The sequence below is a fragment of the Solanum stenotomum genome, chromosome 1 (genome assembly GCF_019186545.1).
Source record: "Solanum stenotomum isolate F172 chromosome 1, ASM1918654v1, whole genome shotgun sequence".
NCBI lineage: Eukaryota > Viridiplantae > Streptophyta > Magnoliopsida > Solanales > Solanaceae > Solanum > Solanum stenotomum.
Genome location: NC_064282.1, coordinates 3,493,157 through 3,516,017, shown reverse-complemented (window position 1 = coordinate 3,516,017; position 22,861 = coordinate 3,493,157). Strand labels below are relative to the sequence as shown.

Here is a 22,861-nt window from a genome sequence, read left to right as displayed (position 1 = left end):
TTTTGAATTGAGCTTTATTAGAATTACTAATATCTATGGACTATAACCTTTATTGCATCATTCAAAATTCCAAGTCTCACAAAACTTTAAAAAATATGTCAAAAGATAAAAATTATGAAAACCTATAAGTAATTTTTAGAAATTACATCAAAGTAAATACTTTTATGTATAAAATAAAATTTTAAAATTATATATATATTGTCGGGTTGGTTTGATCTCGGGTTAATTTTTTTAGTTAAAACCAAATCAACCCAAGTATAGTCGAATTTTTTCTCAATACCAAACTATTAATCGAGATCTTTTTTCCATTTGACTCGATTTGCAATTTGATTCGATTTCGTAGGCCTGTAATCTAAAGTTCATTTATAAGTTTGTGAAGGCCTTCTGGTCCTATTACTTCCTGTCGATCCAATAGTTGTTTGTGTGACATTTGTATCCAGATTGGGCTGTCCTATACATTTTGGGCCTTGCCCAATACCATATGAACCAGTTCTCTGACATTTATGGACAATAAGGAGGATGTATTCAACCCCCACCCCCCCCACCCCACCCCCCACCCACAATCCCATCTCCAATTGAGATCACTCAACTGATTTCATCCACTTAAAAATCATTAGATGTCAACTGTTCATAATCAACAGTGGAAGAGGGCGTAGCTTTGATTGCTCAAGCCGCTCCAAAAAAAAATCAATGATAGGAGTCACCACTCCATATTTTCAGGCCCTACTCAGGTGTTATTATATAAAATAAGAAAGAAATTTGATGATTGGCTGAAGGAAGAGATAAATGAAAACTAAATACTAAGTAACAATAAAAGGAAAAGGTTATTCAAATTATTTAATGAGCTGATGGAGACGTAACTCGAAAATAAAATCAGCAAAATGTGTGGACCATCCAGAATCAACAATTATTGAGTTCAAACTTCAAAGTGACTAATCTTGGACATGACCTTTCTAAGGACTCTTGCATTAATGCTTTGTGCATTGGGCTGCTTTATTTTAAAGTGACTTTAATCTTATAAATATATATATGGAATTTTAATAATTTTAGATTATAGATTATACACATTGAGCCAAATGCAATAATTATTTTAGTTGAACCCATGATTCCATAATTAGTCCTAATTTGTTCTTCCAAGCCATTCTTCATTTCCAGTGTTAAAGTGCATTATCTTTAAGACTTCTATGATTATATTGTTGCTCCAAATTAAAGTGGATGTAGGTTTTTGGAAGTTTTTTTTTTAATTTTTTTTTTTTATGCATGATATACGCTAGAATGACTTATATTTTTTCATGGAAAAGCCCAAGTTTAGAGACCTATAAATAAAAACACTTGATATAAAATATTTTTTTCTCTTTAATGCGTCATATACAATTTAAAATCCAATTATTCAAGATTGGGATAAAGATCCGGTCAAGTATAATTAGGTCAAGTAATGTTCAATGGCCTTATAGATTCATGTCATGTGTACTATATAATAATTTATGATTGAGATCCATTTAAATTATATACTCATCTTAATAATAAAAACAACAAAGCCGTCAACTATTTTTATTCTTTAAAACTATCAAATAAAGCAATATTAACACTATTCTTTTAGTTTCTTTCTCTCCGATATCGACTATCACTGTTGTTTTTTTGCTTCGATTATTGCATTATTTCATTTTTATTACTACTCTTTCTCTTATTTGTTGTGTACTACTTTGCATTTCAAATTATTCTGTTGTTATGCTCTCCTATTTGTATCCCCCTTTTTCGAACTATTTGATAGCTTTATTTAAGGTTAAGCTCTATCGGAAACAAACTCTCTATCTCTACGAAATAGGGATAACTTTAGCGTACGCTTTACTCTTTTTAAATCACACTTATGAAATTACACTAAATATATTATTGATGAGTATCATTTCTATCCAACTTGATTGGACACATAAATGATGCTTGGTACTTATATTTTTTACCAATACTTGTAAGAAGGGTGATAAAAAGGAGGGATGTTGTGAATTCTCAGTAACAAACTTGCAGCATTGATCTTACTATACTTGTAAAAAATGAATGCATATTTTCAATTGATTGGTATGGTCTTCTCAAAAGGTACGAGGTTTGGCGGGTAAAAAGTCAGAAAGTCCACATATTTTTGCCAATCTTAATTTTTTTTTCTTGAAAATATTAGCTCGGGTACACTTAATTGCTTTATTTGATAGTTTTACAAAATAAAAATAATTGACAGCTTTGTTGTTTCTATTATTAAGATGAGTATATAATTTAAATGGATTTCAACAATAAATTATTATATAGTACACATGACATGAATCTGTAAGGCAATTGAACATTACTTGACCTAATTATACTTGACTGGATCTTTATCCTCAAGATTGTGGCTGGTTCCGATTTAATTAAGGGATGATTGTACCATATATAAAAGAAGTTAATTTGAGATTTTAGATAGGAAACAAAGTAAATACCACTATTAATTTTGGAATTAAAAAATATGGGGAATTCAAATTGGGAAATAAAGTGATGTCAATTTTTTATTTCTATTTTTTGGAATGTCAATAATTGTGCAAAAAAAAAAAAAGGAAGTGGAGGATGAACTGTAATGAGGCAGTAAATTCCAAATTGGGAATCAAAGAGTAGGTGGCCTAGTTTGGCTAAATTTGGCACATATACTTTACAAGATATTCACCATCTTTTTTGGGCATCTTTTCTCCCTGTTTTCTGCGAAAACTCCACACTCAATCTTCCGATTTTTTTAAACCCCTTTTTTTCCCTCTCTTGTTTAGTGTTTTTAGCTCTATATGACATAGCTCAAATTGAGAGTCAAATAAGATTTATTTTTATCGCAATTTATTCGTATGTTCTTTAAATGATTTATTATTGTTGATTTATAATATTTTTTTATGTAGTTCTAAACATGTATATTGTTTTCAAAAAACTTAAAGATTATATATCCAAATGGACAGGCAAAATAAAAAAATTGGCTCTCAAAATTCAAACTATATTATTTAAATTGAAATTGAAAGAGTATAATATTATCATAAGAATACTTATATATTATAATTTAATCAAACAATAGTAGTAATTAATAGTTATAATCCAAAAGGATAATTTTTTAATATAATCGATAAAACAATTAAGATTATTAAATTTTAGACCCTCAACGAAATACTAGTATGGATTGAAAAAGGGTGGTTAGAATAGCATCTACAAATACTATCAAAAGTATTGTGTTATCTTTGTTGCATACATCTAGTGGGAAGTAAGATTTTTCCTTCCCTCCGTTAGAAACACTAAGTCATTTTTTAATTTTTATTCGATTTAAGATATGCATCGTCAGTGTAAAAAATATATCTTGACGCAGTATAAATGTTGACATCATGTTTAACACATGTAAATGAGAAACAAATTATGCTTGTCTACCTATATTGTATCTATAACTTAAAACTCTTGTCTGAGTTCCAATGTGTTTGGGCATGCATACATCACCATTCATCATTAGGATATTTAAGAATCAGCTTGAGAGGGACAATATATGCAGGTGTTACCATCGACTAGTATACATTTGTGCCGTAACACTTTGATGCCATGCATTGCAGATAAAGTGGTTTGACTTTAGTGTCTTATAAGAATATTTTTGCAGATTCAACAAAATCCCAAAATGGATCTTATAAATAATATATTGATCTTCAAAACCATATAATATGCACTATTTTCAACGTGCTTATCCACATTTCTTTATCCATCTAGGCTCTAGCTAGCTGTTCGATAAAATGAGTAAAAGATAATATGCAAATGCACCACCACCACCACCTCTCTAGACGACAAATGAAATTAAAACAAGTGGGAAAATTGCTATGGTTTATAATAAAAGAAAAACCAAGTCGTACACTTCTCTAATTATATATCTACCTCACCATAATTGGTAAAAGGAGTTCCCAATAAGGGACAAAAAGTTATAGTTGAAATTGTTAAAAGAGTCGGATAATTATTAAGACTTTATAATACATACATTTAGATCATTAATGAGTAGTTTGGCACATTGTCATTGTTTAATTAGGTTCACATGACATATTACTATTCAATACGTGGGGTAGTTAAATTTCATGTATGATCGATCATAATAATTGTAGTGTCATAAAAAAATTTGTCACATTAAACTAATACTATTAATATGACGTGGGACCTTAATGTTAGTGTACTTTTCATGATCAATTATTTTTTCACTTCTAGAAAGGGAGAAGTTAGTCTAGTTGTCTGTCATACGGGGAAAAAGAAAAGGGTTTGTGGAAGTTTCATTACATGAGTTAGTAGTAAAATCAAATTAAACTATTCTTTTTCGAGTTTCATATTGGCCTCAATTATACATTGATATCTTCATTATCTATCTAAATCATTATTTCTTTTATATTAAAACATAACTTCGATGTTGAGTTGATTAAATATTCATTTTTAATCAATTTTGCAACATATATTTCTGAGCTAACTCAGCATCAAAATGTATTTTAATACAAAAGGATTGATAATTGAGGTATAAAACTTGCAAAAGGTGATAGATGAATAGAACAATGGATGATTGAATTATAGAATTGGCAAAAGAAACCGTAATAATTAGATGTATTTTTACCATTAACTCTTCTATTATTATTTTTATTTTTATTATGTACTAGCATGATTTTACAAGAACTAAACTCTGAAGCTAATCCCAAAAATAACCTCTTCGCTGGTCCCAGAGTAGGAAGAGGGAGCTCATTTCACAAACGATATTATGGGAGATTATGTTGGATGAGAAATATCTTTCAACAAATTCATTGAATATTTCAACGAAAATCTAACCCTATATCGATATTAGTACTTATGAGAAAATCTGCCCCGTGTGATTCTTTTTTACTATGTAGATCTAAACTCAAACAAAAATGAATTCATAATTTTCATTACGAAATATATTATATGAGGATCTTAATAAATTTTTATTTTGAACTCATAATTTTAACAGTATATTATTAAGAAACTTAAAAATCGCATTCATTAAATTTAAAATTTGGTTTTGGGTTATCCTTGTCTCTATCCCCAAGATTAGTAGTCTCTTTAAAGATTAAAAAGAATCAGTGCTTGGTGTTGATAGGTAGAAGCGCCGTGCCGTGTAGCAGCGTATCTTTAATTTACTTGGATCTTATTCTTTTGCTCATTTCGAAGAATACTTTTACAGCATGGCATGGCCAAAGAGAATGATTCACAAAATCTTGCTCTATTTTATTACTATGATTCACAAAATCTTGCTCTATTTTATTACTCATAAGAATAGAATTGAAGAAGGTCACGTTTTTTTGCACACTAACTAGGTCCCATTTCCAGAAAAAATTTATAATGGTAGAGGCCCAACCAACAACAGTTGTGTGACTCTCCATTGATTAATTGACACTTGGATAATGTGTCTACTTCTTTACACTTTTACCATCTCTCTCCTACTCACCTTTCTTTTCATTCATTTTCTTACTCCTAATAAATATTTTTTAACTTCATTTTCTTAAGAGGGTGATATATTGAATAAAAGAATTAATAAACATTTTTTTATCACAATAATTAAAAGCGTTTTTAGGACTGAGTATTTAAAATACTCATATCATTCAATATTTTTAATAATATCAAATTAACTCAAAAATATTTAAGTGTTTTCTCAATTACTAGCACCTTAAAAAACAAATTAATTCAAATTTAGAAAAAGTATGTGTAATTTCAAAATAAGATCAAAAATCAAAACAAAAATAATCTTATAAATTACATATAAATTGATTTGATAACTAATATTTATATATTAAACAAAAAAATTAAAGATTTCACAGAACGAAGTTGATATATGAACTAAAACATAATATTTTTTCATGTGCAAAAAAATAAAAAAATTCATAACTATGAATATATGAACTAAAACAGAATTAAAAAAAATATGAAAAACTAAATTTGAATTAATTTGTTTTTTTAGGTGCTAGTAATTGAGAAAACACTAAAAAATTTTGAGTTAATTTGATGTTATAAAAATTATTGAATGATATGAGTATTTTAAATACTCAGTCCTAAAAACGTTTTTAGTTATTGAGATAAAAAATATTTATTAATTCTTTTATTCAAATATCAACATCTTAAGAAAATGAAGTTAAAAAATATTTATTAGGAGCAAGAAAATAAGAAAATGAATGAAAAGAAGGGTGAGTAGGAGAGATGGTAAAAAGGTAAGAAATAGACACATTATCCAAATGTCAATTAATCAATAGACGGTCACACAACTATTGTTGGTTCAGCCGCTACCATTATAAAAAATTTCCCCATTTCCATGACCTTTTCCTTCTTCCTTCTACTTTCAAATCCTTGGGGAAAAAGCTTAATTTGGATTTAAACTTTTGCACCAAAGCAAGATAACTATACTATATAGATACATCGTATACGATTAAACTTAATTTTTGGAGCCTATTGTTAAAAACTTGGATCGTGAGAGATAATACTACTATGTATTAAGTTATGAGAACTATTAGGGTCATTTGGTTGATGATTTGGAATAATTAATCGCAACATAAATGCCGCATGCATGGCATGTGGTTGGCTTGGCTACATAAGAAAAAATAATCACAACATAACTTCTATATACTATTATTTTATATGAATATAATATAGAACATGGGATACATGTATTAGCAATATGGCATTAAATTGTTCAAAGATAAGAGTGTCAATTTCATGTAACTAATAATCTTCTCATTATTCATTAATGAATAACAATCCCTTCAATTATTACAGTTTTTTTTAAAAATAGAATTAGCTAGGAACTTTGTTATTAATTCATAGCTAAATTGAGAATTAGCAATAAATTTTTGTTATTTAACTATAAAATTTGTTCGTCATTAATTTATAATTCATACATGAATCAAGCGTTTAGTGTAACATTAAACTAACTACAACTCTAGGAGAATATATAATATATATTGTATGGGTGCATAAATTTTAGGGGTGAACATAACCGGGTTGGTTCGGGTTTTTTAAATATCAAATCAAACCATTTGTGTAAAAAATTTAAATTTATAAACCAAACCAAACTAATAAAATTCGAATTTTTTTGGGTTTTTCAACCTCGGGTTGATTCGGGTTTTTCAAATACCAAACTAAACCATTGTGTTGAATTTTTAAATTTATAAATCAAACCAAACTAATAAACCTAGGATTTTTTGGGTATAGTTTGCATACAAACATATAATTAACTTGTGCTTCAAATATTTCTTTAGTCCAACCAAAATACAATTATCTAAGGTGTTTCTTAAGAAAATATGAGATGAGTACTGATGACACGAAAATATTCGATAAAAAATAATAATGAAATCATCATATAAAATAAATATTGCAAAGTCATAATGAAAATGATCATAATTTAAAAGTGCTAAATCATGCTAAAATAAATTTAACAAGTATTAGTCACATTACTAAATATTCAAGGAAAATTAAAATTAGATTATATATTTTAATTGTCTCAATCAATGTAATTGTAACGACCTGTTCCCGTCGTTATAGAAAAGCCAACGGAGAAAAATTGGGGCCGAAAAACTTTTTCGTACTATTTGAATTTTTCCAACCCAGTCCAGATTTGAATGAAATTGGAGTCTTTAAGGTGTAGGGAAATCTGGTAACAATCAGTCGGATCAATTATGATTTTTATTACATGAGGTGTTAGATAACTCGTTAACGAACCCGTATGACTTTACGAAATTGAATTTGGGGTTTCAAGCTTGTTTCGAGGTAGGTGGTGATTGTGATTCTATGATTGTATGATGTATGCTTGTTCTTGCTTCATTATGATACTTTATATGTATGAATGTTGCAATGTTGATCACACTTGTTGTAATGAGATAGATGAATTATCGTTACCATGAAATCATAACTTAAATGTATGATCTTAAGGATATACTTGTGTTTGTGATTGTGGTGTGTGAATGGGATCGGATTGCCACGTTCCGGCATAACTAACTTGGATCGAATTGCCATGTTTCGGCATAAATATGGGATTGGATTGTCATGTTTCGACATAAATATGGGATCGGATTGCCACGTTCCGACATGCTAACTGTTTGAGTTTGGATTCCATGGGAGGACCAATGATGTGATGATAAATGTGAAATGTGTTGTTGATTTTTCATGTTGATAATGTTGTATATGTTGATATATATACATGTGATTATAATGACGTTTGACTTGGTTATGTTGCACTAGTGGGATAGCCGTGTGATCCTACCAGTACATTGTGGTTATGTACTGATATTGCACTTGCTCTTATTTTGTTAAGTACAGGGCATCTTCAAGCGGCTACTGACAAACCTCACTTAGAAGATCAGTGACCGTCGCTTCGAATTCAAGAGTGAACCAATTCTTCCGAGCTGCCATGGGATTCTCTTTCGTCTATGTCCACCATTTTCGGACTTAGACATTTGTTATAGTTAATTGATTAGTTCATTAGTTTAAGGATTGTATCACTTCTTGTTTAGACTTGGTTCATTGTTAGAATGTTTTGGTACATTGACCTTCAGGTTCTAGGTTAATTCTTTCGCATTTACTTTAGTTTATTATTGAACTTATGTTTAGAGTTTATGGGAACTCTATTGTCTTTCCTTAGTAATTGACTATTCTGCCTTAGTTTTTAGATTATTTGTTTGGTTTGGATTGCAGTAGTAGTTCTTCTGCCGGAGTGTTAGTGTGGGTGTCAATCACGACGGTCTGGGTCGTGACAAAATCAATGTAAAACTAAAGAACAAATATTCAATATTATTGTCATTCTTAGTGTTGAATTGATTTTCTTTTTTGCATTAGTATTAATTTGATTTTTATTTAAGTTTTATTATAATCATCAACATCTATGGACTATAATCTTTATTGGACCATTCCGAATTCTAAGTTTTAAATTTGAAATAATATATTAAAAGATAAAAACTATGAAATAGTATAAGAAATATTTTAAAATTATATCAAAGTAAATATTTTTATGTATAAAATAAAATTTTAAAATTACATATATAATGTCGGGTTGGTTTGGTCTCGGGTTGATTTTTTTAGTTAAAATCAAATCAACCCAAATATAGTTAGGTTTTTTTTTTTCCAATACCAAACAACTAGTCAGGTTTTTTTTGATTTGCAGTTTGATTCGATTTTCGGTTCAATTTTGTACACCCCTAGGTGCATTGTTAGTACCTCTAGGTGTTTCCAATAAACAAACGTAAATCTTCAACAGGCTTGTGTCATGAGGACATCAAAGATTAAACAGGCAAGTCACACAGATGAGGAAGTTCTGAAAATTGGGTTGATAACAGTTCAAGCTTGTTACTTAAAACTTGAAATTTATGGATTCAAAAGCAAATAAGCCTAAACTCTCATAAACTAGATCCTTTGACAACCATCTAATTCTATTAAATAACTCACTTACTTGATTAATATGTGTTTATATTGCGTAAGACCATTAGAGGGGAATTCCTTTCTATCAATTTTTTATTTATTTCCAAAATACAATTTTATATTTTTGATTAAAGACGGAAGGATGAAATTCATCCCACAAGTCGTCATATTTCTCGACTTACTAGTTTTTTTGTAATCATTCAGTGTATAGTAACAGTGTAACACACTCATCCTATTAATTTTCTTTATCCATATGTGATAAGCATGGCCGTATGATGCTGACACGTGTCTCATCCAGCTATGAATGACGGCTCCCACCATCTTGGTATTGGAAATCCGACGTCAAATAATCAATATATCATAGATGGCGTGTTATGCCGACCATCTGATCCAAAATCTCTGAGATCATAGCGGCACTGTTATGGAGTACTGCTCTGTAGATCCCAACACCTCGCACGTGAGGACTCATTGCGACAATGGGACTTTCAAGATTTTGCAATTTACTCCCTCCATTTATTTTTATTTGTCATATTTCGTTTTCGAAAGTCAATTGACTAATTTTTAAAATTAATATATTATAATATTTTACATATCAATATGATAAAAAAATATATCATAAAATGTTAGTCAACGTTTTTAATTTGATCCTAAAAAAAAAATTATGATAAAAAGTGGACGGATAAGGTAACTTTTTAAAATTATAACATTTACTCCTATATATGTACCACACATGGAGACATACTTTCATATTTACACAGTAAAAAGGATAGTATAATAAATATCGAGAAAGGAAAGCAACTAAACTCAAAGCAATTTAGCTACTAGTGATTTGTAAACATGATACATAACTATCCTCCATCTTCCTCATAAGGTCTCTTTTTAGGACAGACTAAAAGATGCAAATGGTTGTATCCAAGGGCATGATCTAGTAGTCAATGAAGTGGGTACGAACCATAAGGTGTCAAGTTCAAATCCTAACACAATTCAAGTTTAAAATTTCTTTCTATTTGTCCAAAGTCCAAATCTTGATGGACAAAGTTACATGATACATATGTTGGTGGAAAGTAGCAGTTACTCAAAAAAACTGATGGATGTAACATCTAAACTAATTCAAACAACACGATTATAATAAGAAATAGGAAAAGGAATATACAAATGGTTGTGATGGCTACTCTGTTGAATAAGGGCGGTACTTTTAGCCAGAATTTTATTATCTTAGTACAACAATAATTTGGTTAGGCTCCATTTTCGTGCACCATAAGAATGGAAACTTATATTCTCTTTGTTGAAGCCTCACACATCAATATCATGCCTAACCATTTAAAATCTAAACTCTGAGGTGGATAAAGCATCACAGTCGTGGCATCACACTTTTCACTAGTACACACTACACTGTACTGAACAATTCTAAAATTAGATACTGAAAAAGATTCCTCTTAACAAGGATTGCTATATATAAAAAAACAAAATCCACTAACATATAATATCATATATTAGCAATAATCAAATAGCATTACTTTTCACGGTTTTATGTTTTACAAACTAAAGAATATCTACCCTTAACCTTATAACTACCCAAAAACATCAAATACTTGTAGGACAACTGCATCAATATCAATTCTTCTCTAGTAATGTATGACTAATTAACCATTATACAAAAGGTTTATAAATAGTTAGTGCAACGGACAAATATTTATCTGTTTTTGGATGTAGAGTGAAGCTATAGATAATTTTGAGAAGTTCATTTCAGAGTTCCCAATATTGGAAACACTAAAAACTGAATTCTTGAACAGAAATATTTAAAAGGCAGAAGGAAAATGCTATCGTGACAATTATATCATAGCAGTTATACAGAAGCAACAAAGTTCTATAGTCGCTGATATTGCTTTTGAAGCTAAATACGCATCTGCTGACAGCTAATCACTTATGAGGTAAAGCAAATTAGAAGAGCATGTCATGTGCTATAATAACTCAAGAGGGAGAGTGGTGTTACGAAAAACGTTATTGCATAGTCCAGAAAATATTCTCATATGTTATATATGCAAATTAATGAGCATATTTCAAAAAGTCATCAAAGCTTTTTGTTGTTTACGTTGGCTCTATGTTTCTATAATGGACCACGGACATGCTCATTTTCCAGTTGAAAGAGAACTTTTGAATTGAGGTACCATCATATATATATATGTGTGTGTGTGTGTGTGTTATTTTATGAACTCGAGTAGGATGCTATAAGATCTATATATCTGTATTTTACTAACTATGATCAGTTCCTGATCGCCCCACGCCCCCACACAACCAATCAACAACAACAATATACCGAGGTAATTCCACAAGTGTGGTGTGGGAAAGGTAGGAGTGTAGGATGTATGCCTACCTTATCCTACCTATCTTAGTTGGGTAGAGAGGTTACTTCCGATAGAACCTTGGCTCAAAAGCGGTGCACATAACCAATATGAACGAGAATTTTCTTCCGCTTGAGTGGGCCTTGATAAACACCATTTCTTCTGGTATTAACTCAAAAGTATGATCCACAAACGAAAAAGTAAAAGTTAAAGAAAATCAAAAGATCACATGGGCACAACTATGAGAACAAAACGAAAATAGTTACCTCTAAAAGAAGAGGAGCACAAAAATATACGTCAAAGCAGACAAAGCTAAGTACTCAGCTATTGGTGTGAATTTTGTCTTGTTTCAACGCAATAGGTCCACTTCATCAGATGACATTTGATATTGCTTAATGTGGTCCAATATGTATGAATCTATTATATGGCATATCATGATACGGTAATGTAATAACCCCTCTTACCCAATATTTGGCAAACCTTCTTCCCTATATATCTCGTCTCTATCCCAGCCTCTTCTTCCTATATATAGGGACAACTCTTTCTCACTATTTAAATAATCCATCAAAACAAAAGAAATAAATATAATATAAGATTGCAAAGCACAACACTGAACTTCTCCATTTAGATGGAGAATATTTCTTGTTCCATTCTTTACGTCCTTCTCTTTCTTATAGCTCTTCTCTTATACTATCATATTTCATTAAAGAAATCAAAATGGAGAAACTTACAAAAAGCAAAGCTGCCTCCTGGTTCAATGGGCTGGCCGTACATAGGGGAAACTCTCCAACTGTACTCTCAAGTTCCAAGTGTCTTCTTTGCTAACAAACAAAAAAGGTTCTCTTAATTCAAAGAAAAGAATATTCATCAGTTCATTAAAAGCATATACCATATACTCATTCTATTTCGAATGTTTGTTTGCAGGTATGGTGATATATTCAAAACACACATTCTTGCGTATCCTTGTGTTATGCTAGCTAGTCCTGAAGCTGCCAGATTCGTGCTAGTAACTTACGCTCACTTGTTCAAACCAACGTACCCTAAGAGCAAAGAGAGGTTGATTGGTCCTTCTGCTTTGTTCTTTCACCAAGGAAACTATCATTCTCGACTAAGGAAGCTGGTTCAGAGCTTGCTAGCTCCTGAAGCTCTTCGTAAACTAATTACTGATATCGAGGACTTGGCCATTTCTTCCTTGGAATTATGGGCGGAAAAAAACCAAACCATCAATACATTCCGTGTGATGAAGAAGGTTTGTTACTAGTAGCTCGTGCACCTTGTTGAATTGTGAGACCATCTCATCTAAGAAGCTTAAACTGTTAAAGAGCATACGCATTAAATTACTTAATTATATCTTCAAATGAGCTGACCACAAGATTATAATCAATAGATCAGTCTAACACATGAATCTGACGGACATGTTACAGTTCTCCTTTGAAGTAGGCATTCTTGCTATATTTGGTCATCTGGATGCCAAGTACAAAGAGGAGCTCAACAAAAACTATTCCATAGTAGAAAAGGGCTATAACTCTTTCCCTACGAACTTACCCGGAACTGCTTATTACAAAGCTATGGTGGTAAGTAAAGCTTCTCTTATTCCTTTCCTATGAACTTACTGGGAATAACTTGTTTATTCCATAGCTTTATGCTGAAATTTTCTGTTATTGACAAAGGCAAGGAGGAAGCTTAATCAGATTCTTAGAGAGATAATCAGTGAAAGGAAGGAGAAAAAAACAGTAGATAAAGATCTTTTGTGTCATCTGTTGAATTTCAAAGATGAGAAAGGGAAGAATTTAACAGAAGATCAAATTGCTGACAATGTCATCGGAGTACTCTTTGCCGCCCAGGACACAACAGCTAGTGCTTTAACATGGATTCTTAAGTACCTCTCTGATGACCAGAAACTTTTAGAAACTGTTAAGGTATTGTCTCCAGATTCCTTTTGGTTCCTACCTAGTTTTTTTGCTTTCTATTGATTAGTTAAATAAACACAGTGAAAAGGAACTACACACTATCAAATCACCCGAAAAGATAACTACAGGTAATCAATTAGTTTGCCTACTACAGTAAGCTAAAATGTACTTTAGTGTAAAAATAAATTTGCAGTATCAGTGTACATATGGTGAATCCCTTTCCGTTTCCCATCTCCATTAGCACTTCTAGCATGTTCTATAGCGAGTCCAGCTCCCAGGTTTAAGAAAAAAATCCTTTCAAGTGCAGGCAGAACAAAGAACAATTTACGAATCAAATGGAGGAAAGAAGCCGTTGACATGGGCTCAAACAAGAAATATGTCACTAACTTACAGGGTAATCTTTTCTGCTTAGAATTAGTTATATTATACTCACAGCTTCAGGAAAAGAACATTTCCTCTCATCAGCTAGAAGAACTTCAATTGCAGGTCATTTTAGAGAGCTTAAGGATGTCTAGCATTATATCTTTCACCTTTAGAGAAGCTGTGGCTGATGTAGAATACGACGGTAAGTCATTAGTTATCAAATGTAAGCTCAACCATGGATATATAAGTACAAAAGGACACACATATATAAACTCAGTGCTCCTGTAGAAATGTTCTGATTATCTATTTTACGCAGACGACTACTTCGTATTCAATACTAGTATGTGTGACAATTAGTGTAGATACTTAATAGTAGTTTTTTTTAACTAATCATTCAGTCATTTTATATGAGGCTTTGACTGGACATGAAAATGTATATAACATACCAAAAGTACAGTGATTTTTAAGATATGGTGTTATTCCTACAGTCGTATTTCATCAAGGGTACCATGAGAATGTCCAAGTAAATAGTTTTGAAATAGAGAACAATGTCAATCAAACTCACATGTCAGACTCATTGGACACAAGTACATCAAGACAAATTGAGAAATGCATGTATTGAAAAAACTTTATTTTGTGTCTCACACAGACACTAATTATGTGGGGATTCTTTTTGTCCCACAAGTTGGTGAACCTAAATCACACACTTTTGGGTCCACCGACTCGTGAGATAAAAAGAAGCCTCACAGAACTAGTGTTAGTTGTGTGAAGGTTGGTTGAAGCGCGAAAATGAAGTTTTCATATGTATCATTATTAATTATACCTTCAATACTCTGTAAGGCATTACTCATTTGACATGAATAGTAAAGATATCTTTAATGCAGGTTACTTGATTCCAAAAGGTTGGAAGGTCATGCCACTATTTAGAAACATTCATCACAATTCAGAATTTTTTGCCGACCCTCAAAATTTTGATGCTTCCAGATTTGAGGTATGTGGTGATCTGAGTACTAACAAAGTGCTTTTCAATTCTCCACCTGTCTAGAATTTTAAAATATGAAAATTTGGTTTACTCCTAAAAAAAAAATTATGTGGTGGATGATGGATGCAGGTTGCTCCCAAACCCAATACCTACATGCCATTTGGCAACGGTGCCCATGCTTGTCCTGGAAATGAACTTGCCAAACTGGAGATGCTGATTTTGATTCATCATTTGGTTACCAAATTTAGGTTCGACAATGACATCATATTTGCTTCTAGATTCATAACTGTATATTATTTTGAGTCCACGATTTTTAACTACTTTACAAAATCCATTGTATAGACTAATATTTAACAACAATAATAACATAGAAAAACTGCAACAACAGCAGATCCAAAAGTTTAAGCCAACAGGTGGGGAATACCAAAGCATCAGGACTTGTCTATAATAATGGGTACAGACTTCTCTTATATATTCTTTTTAAAATTATTTATACAAGCAGATGTCATGTGCTCGTGTTCAAGTGTTGAAGAAACACATCCACTCAACTCCCCACATAATTCTCACAAAAATCTAGTAAAAGGGAAAGGATGAGCTTAAAGAAATTTCTTCTCAGTTCCAGCTTCACTTATATTTATGTCACGCCAGGAGATTTTTTAAAATTTCAATTGTACCTACTAGAAGCGTGCTAAATATATCAGTGCTCTGACTTCATTAGAAATTTATACTCATCCATTAATTATTGCAGGTGGGAAGTCGAAGTTTCCAAAGGAGCAGTACAGTATAGCCCATTCCCAATACCTCAGCATGGACTCCCATCTAGGTTCTGGAAGGAAACAAGAAGCCAAAGAGATCCCTAGAAAACAAGATGCCACCTGATAAAACCTAATACTAGCAACAGAAAAGAAAAAAAAAACAGACGATACCTCTGAACTTAGTTTACTGTTTCTGGTGAAACTCATCCGAGCAACTTTTTTGTTTGCTGGGTTCTATTTTGTTCCCTTCAATGAAATTGTACTATAAAATTATTAGTATGTAAAGTCAATCACATTATCTAACAAAGACAGCAATGTCTTTTCTGGCTAAATTGTGACATAATGTATTCCAAGATTATAACTAACTCTGTCCTATAACAACAGTCAACAGTTATGCATCAATCTCAAACAAACTGCAGTTAGTTATCTGAATTCTCACTTACCATGTTTCTCCATTTAAAAATTCATCTCAGGAAAACATTATACAAAATAAAATTTTAAAAAAGTACTTGAAGTTCTCTATATTTTATATTGGCATAAAAGTCTCTGAGAGAGCTAAAGGACTTATAGAAGGTGTACGACCCCCAGTAAATGTACTAACATGACGAAACATAGTTTCAGTAAACAGGTTACGCCTACATAGATTCTTTTTTCTTCCACCATGCCCTAGCTTAAGCTAAGTTCACATGGATTCCTAGCTTTATATATTCCAATTTGGTGAAAGAACAAAGATATGACTCATATAAGTTGGAAAAGCAGCACCATAGTGGAATATTACCGGTCAAAAGAAATGATGCTCAATGGAACATTTCTGTGTGCATTGCATTGAAGAACATATATTACTTCACGTGGGAGTCAGCATCACTGGGCCTAAGAAGATCCAAGTGTCCTAGATGCTTGAGTGGCTGCAAAAAGGAAATGGATTGATCTAATGGGAAATTCCCATAGTGGAAATTAGCACTTATGGAATAGGATGAAGGGTCCCATTAGACATGTCACTACAAAAATAGCCATCATGTGTATAGTGATCCTGAAGCTATAATGGTCTGGTCGGCTACACTCATGAGATTTTTCTGGACTTGATTGAAACAATTGCTATGGGGAAGTAGCAAAATGGAGGTCATATAGACATTAGGGAAAAGAACTACCTTGTTTTCTAGCCCACGCACTCTTACTATGGAATGTTCCAACAGGAATGAACCTCAATGATAGATCTGAATGGTTGTGACTTGTGACCTGTATATACATACCAAATTACCTAATAAAAACAAAAGGTCACACCAAATCTACAGAACCATAATAGCCATAAATAAATTAAATGAAAGAGAATGCAAAGCCATCATAGCATTACATGAATAGAATATGGAATACATCACAGCATGTGAAAACAACATGAAAATTACCAAGAAATTTGAGTGTTAAGGGTTTTCTTTTAACCTCAGAGTTTTTCAGGGCATGACTCTAATTTCAGCGTATTTTTGTATCAACCTATGAACAGCAAATTGCATATCTGAAGTAAGTGAATTTCTTCATATATGATTAAGTTTCAGCTTGGGAAGAGTGAATTTCAAAGATAGAACTTCAGGCTCGATTTATCACCTCGATACCCTAAGGGAGGAAAAAAAGCTTGTCAATGTAACCTCAAGCAATATATGGACTACGATATTGTTTTGCAGAAGGAATGTAACTCAGAAAGCTGGCCAAGATTGTGCACGCGTAACTGCAACCATGATGTTGGATGTTATTTTAATCTCTCTGTTTTTTTATGCTAGGGTGAAGGCATATATATCGACATAGCATAACTTTCAAGAAATCAAACTAGTGCCCTCTTATCTGTATTAGGATTTTCGTCTTAGCAAGTTAAGGCTAGCAGAATCTAAGAAGCACTTTCCGGAGTTGCTCTCCTACAAGCAACAGATGCTTGATAATTGAGATCCTCTGTGAAGGAAATATGACCTGACATTGCACTACTACTTCTGAGAAGTAGGAAGTGAATTGCATTCCAGTTATGGGTATCATAGAAGCTGCAGATACATTTTAACACATTCTGATATTGGCTATATGGAACATTAGTACATTACCTACTTAGAGCATTACAGAATTCTTATGAAGCCTGAAAGCCAAGGGCATTAAACGAAAGGCTTCCCCTGAAGATACAGATCGATTTGAAGTTAAAACATCCTGAAATTTACTCGTACAAATCTCCCATCAATATCTATATAGCAACTGAAAAATTAACCAGCCAATTTAAACCAAGTTTACATATCTGTTTTGGCATCAAACACTTCTAAGAGAGAAGTACCTAAAAGGTAGATTGCAAGCTAAGGGCAACATATTAAAATTTAAAGCCACTAAGCAAAAATCCTTCCTCTAGCCCTATATCAAAAAAAGAGAGATCGCCATATCCCATGAAGATAAGAAAACGCCTAGATTAAATTTAAATACTTGTCATTCACTAGAACTGGTGTAATAAAATAAGTACAACTCTGTTCATTCATCATACATCATTTATCAATAACTAGTACATGAATACATATTCTAGTATGTAGTATATAAAAACCAGTGTGTAGCCAGACACACAATTTATACAATTTTATAGATCACTCATTATAAACATAAAAATTCTTCGAAGGAACGTGTATTCATGCTTCAGATCATTATCAAGTATATACGTACCTGTACTTATACAAAACAGGACAGGACCTTAACAATCAGAAGTTCAGAACTACCTCATTCCATTTATTTTTCCTCTAAACTTCCTATCCATTTACATTATATTACTCCGCGTTTCTATAACCTACTTAACTAATCTCCTCTACAGCTAACCATAATTTATCGCATCACCTAGTAGAATTACACAAATTACTCTACAATTAAGCGTCGTTGATAAATCACTCCGTCCCTGAACAAAAGCCTGAGACAAATATCAACATGCATATTGCTCGACTTAAAGGTAAAATTCGACAAAACATGAAAAAATTTGTACATTCAAGAGACGTTATACATTGCTGAGGCCAAAATAGATGATCGGAATATGTTACCGAGTAGAAATCAGGGAAGATCTGTCGCCGGTGAAGCGAATCCTATCGATCGGGGGGTCGATCTTGTTGTTGCCCTAATTCCTATAGAAGAATATAAGAACGTGTTTTATAAAATTTTGGAGGGAATGCAAACTGAACGCGGAAAATGCAATTTATACACTTCTTTTTTACGCGTTTGGGAGCACATGAATTTTGTACGCGTGATTCGATTATAGATTTTTTTTTTTTTAAATACTCTAAAATAAATTTTAAATATTTATCGGACGATAAATTTTTTCATTAGACAAATGTTTTAATTATAAAGAAATTATGTTATTTAAAAGACAAATTTAAAAAGTCAAGTAAGTAAAAGTGATGGAATAATATGTGTATTTTGAATCGACAGTCATGTGCCTTTGTTTAATTGATTGGTTTGTCATGTGAGCGCATGTGAACTACAAGCATTTTGCTTTGCAGATTTTTTGAATAAAATGTATGTAAGAACATGATTCGACCATTAAATAAGTTTGGTGTTGCTTCTCTCTTAATCTTAATCAGGAGTTTTGATTTTGAGTTTTGAATATAAAAGTTGATAGAAAATACTTTTTCCGAATACAAACTACACGCTGCAATTCAAAATAGTTAAATTTCAATACAAATACTAAATATCACGAAGATATTAAAATAAAGAAATACTATTTAAATATAAGTAAAATGTTGAAGTGAAAAAAAAATGGGAAAATTATGTGATTAAGCAAATTTATATTACTTAATTACTCATCATAGTTATAGTTTGCTATAATTACACTCGCGACTAACATTAATCATTAATTACGTGAGTTGACTTCTAGTTATATAATTAGTTACGTTTGTATAATTCACCACATTTGTATAATTCGCAACTAATAATTTTCGTTTGATTTGTATTTATATACAATGGTTTATATTTGTATATGACGATGATTTCCTTTGATTTTTCAGTTTTGTCATCATATACATTCAATTTTTTTGTGTATAACTTTTTAAAGTTTGTATAAACATGTGTAGTGTCCAATTTTTGTATAATTTAATTCGTATAATATATTTTATATAACTATTTAAAATTCATAAGTTTATGTTTGTATCGATTCATCATTTCAAGTTTTATCATATTTGTATAATTCCAGACTTTATATTACTCAATTATACAAAAACACACAAATAATACAAGCGTAGCCGCGAATTATACAAATTATTGCTCTATCTCGCTCGCCTCGCTCCCAATCTCGCTTACCTCTATCCTCCCTCTCCCAATCTCGCTCGCCTCTCTCCCCCCTCTCCCAATCTCGCTTACCATGTACGCAAATGCATATGTATAATATACAATTATCTAACCGATATACATATACAATTCACCTCTCTCCCACTCTCTGCCCTCGCTTGCTCGCTTATCTCCTCCCTCTCCCAATCTCGCTCGTCTCTCTCCTCCCTCTTCCAACCTCGCTTGCCATATATACAAATACATATGTATAATATACAATTATCTAACTGATATACATATACAATTCACCTCTCTCCCACTCTTTGCCCTCTCTCACTCGCCTTTCTCCTCTCTTTCCCAATCTCGTTCGCCTCTCTCCTCCCTATAACATGTAGCTACGAATCGTAATTATCAAACTATAGTTATGGAGCGTAATTAGGCTATTTTTAAGTAGCTATATGCAAAAGTTCTTCAAAAAAGATTCTAGTTAAATGGAATGTTCGGATAAATATAGCGATGCCGTCTGTGTACTTTTTAAAAGTGTTATATACAGTTTACTTCTGCATTTGAAATATTTGCCAAATTGATCGAATACAATGTTATACAAATATATCACTTAATTAACATTGATATCACCAGCAATATATCATTAAAGCTTCAAAACAAATATTGTCACCTACCAAAGTAACCAATATTATATATAAGAGGTCGTTGGTAGAAGTTCATAGTTTAATCGTAATTCCCTTTTTTACCATTTTAATTACACATGTCGTGTACTATATTCTACTAATTTTTTCATCTAATTTTTATATAAAGTACAGACATCCTCCTATAAAGGAAGAAAAAGAAAAGTAGAGATGTGCCAGTTTGTGTGTGTTTTATAAGGAGATCCACCAGATTATGAGTGAGCTGGAAGTTAAGCAAGCTAGCTTAAGGTTTAAGTTTGAGTATCTACTCCCTACTTTCTACTGGTGTGACTTTTTTTAATTTGATTAAAAAGTTAAAGTTTCCTAATTTAAAATAATTTTAATTATATTTTCCCATTTTATTTTATTTTATTTTATTTATGACTAGTCATAAGTTTTTATAATCATATAAATGTCTTATTGTATCTCGTTATCCATATAAATAGTGTATGTCATATAAATAGTATTTGCACGTATGGTATACTTAATTTCATAAACAATAACATATCTAATGTAATATTATAAAATGATATATGAAAAGAATGAAGTTAGGTGGAATTTACTTATATATATGGTTTTGTGTTTATTCAAACTTTGCACATCAATTAACCTGGATATAATAGTGTTCACTACTACATATATAAGCTCTTTTTATTCCAAGAAAAAAAAAATGCACTTTCTATTTGAAGATATTTATGGATTAAAATTAAGTGGTAAAATAGTAGTGGTCCTATCTATCAAGTTGTAGTTCCAGCAACTACAGTGATAAGTTTGACAAAAGAAATTGAAGATTATTTATCCACGGACCATCTTATCTAAAAAGATAAATAGTTAGAATAATATATTTCTAATATACCTCCTTACATGCAATTTGATTTTTTCAGATATGTAAAAAAATTAATAATAATTAAAATTTAGTTAAGGACCTTTGTCTGCAACAATACATAAAGATTTGAAAATAAAGGACTATGTTCATACATTTTCTCTTATAGTTGGAACTTGGAAGTTAAGCAAAATAATTTAAAATCTAATTAAATTAACTTAATTTAAATGTTTTGAAGTAAAAATAGTTTTTAAGTACTTTCTTACTTTTTTTTTTTACTATTAGAATAAATTTTTAAAATAGAGGATTTGGTAGGTACACGTGATTCAAAGTGTGATTTACTGTAAAAGATAATGACATGAATATCATGCCCATGACAAATCATGTAACAACTTCAAGAAATGGAGAGTAGGTGAGAATAATAAAGATACAGCATACTAATTACTTGTCCATTTTTTAATTAATACATAAATATGATTCTTAACCTGGCTTTAGAGTATAACTATGTCCTCTAATTTTGGGTGTGCACAAGTAGACACTTAAACTTGTATAAAATTTAACAAGTAGACAAATATGTCCTACATGACATAATACACGTAGCATATCATGTAGGACACAAAATTGTCATGTAGGACGAATATGTCTATCGATTCAATTTTATACAAGTTTAAGTGCCTACTTGTGCACATCCAAAGTTAAAAGTCATAGTTATCGGCTGACGCTAAGTTAAGAGTCATGTTTATGTATTATGCTATTAAGAAAACAATGATTGACATAATAAGTTTATCATTTTACCCCATTTAATTATAAAGTGGATGAAATAAAAACATATTTTTTCAAGAAGTTTTATCTTTTTCAAAGTAATTAATTGAGGGTATAATAAGTAAAAGAAAATTGTCCTTTATTGATTTGTCAAAATGGATAAAGTAATTAGGGACTACCCCCTCAGTCCCTAATTACTTGTTCACATTTTTTTTTATTTGTCCTTAATTATTTGTCCATTTCAACAAATCAAGAAAAAATAATTTTTTTTTACATATAATATCCTCAATTAATTATTTTGAAAAGAAGTAGAACCTATTGAAAATCTTAAGTTTTTAATTCATCTACTTCATAATTAACAAGGGTAAAATGGTAAATTCATTATATCAATTATTATTTTTTTAATAAGTGTATCAATTAAAAAATGGACAAGTAATTAAGGAGAGAGTACTAAAAAAGAAAAATACACAAGTAATTAGGAATATAAGAAGTAGCAATTTGATTTGACTATTAGAGTTTAATATTTTTCTATTCCTTTTTACTTGTTCGACTAGTATT

At 31.2% G+C, this 22,861-nt stretch overlaps 1 protein-coding gene across 3 annotated transcripts; it reads left to right on the top strand.

Moving 5' to 3' along the window:
• The first annotated feature begins 12,173 nt into the window (after window positions 1-12,173).
• On the top strand, window positions 12,174-16,174 carry LOC125847935 (abscisic acid 8'-hydroxylase 4). 3 transcript variants are annotated; one of them, XM_049527695.1, is made up of 10 exons: window positions 12,174-12,599; window positions 12,687-13,011; window positions 13,187-13,336; window positions 13,433-13,681; window positions 13,980-14,066; window positions 14,159-14,237; window positions 14,920-15,026; window positions 15,147-15,265; window positions 15,409-15,471; window positions 15,766-16,174. In XM_049527695.1, exons 1-10 carry the CDS (start codon window positions 12,391-12,393, stop codon window positions 15,875-15,877), a joined length of 1,500 nt encoding a protein of 499 aa, XP_049383652.1. In that variant the 5' UTR covers window positions 12,174-12,390; the 3' UTR covers window positions 15,878-16,174. The 3 variants fall into 3 exon arrangements, with proteins under 3 accessions (XP_049383652.1, XP_049383642.1, XP_049383658.1); XM_049527685.1 differs by having other exon boundaries at window positions 15,406-15,471; XM_049527701.1 differs by lacking the exon at window positions 15,409-15,471.
• The last annotated feature ends 6,687 nt before the right edge of the window (window positions 16,175-22,861 follow it).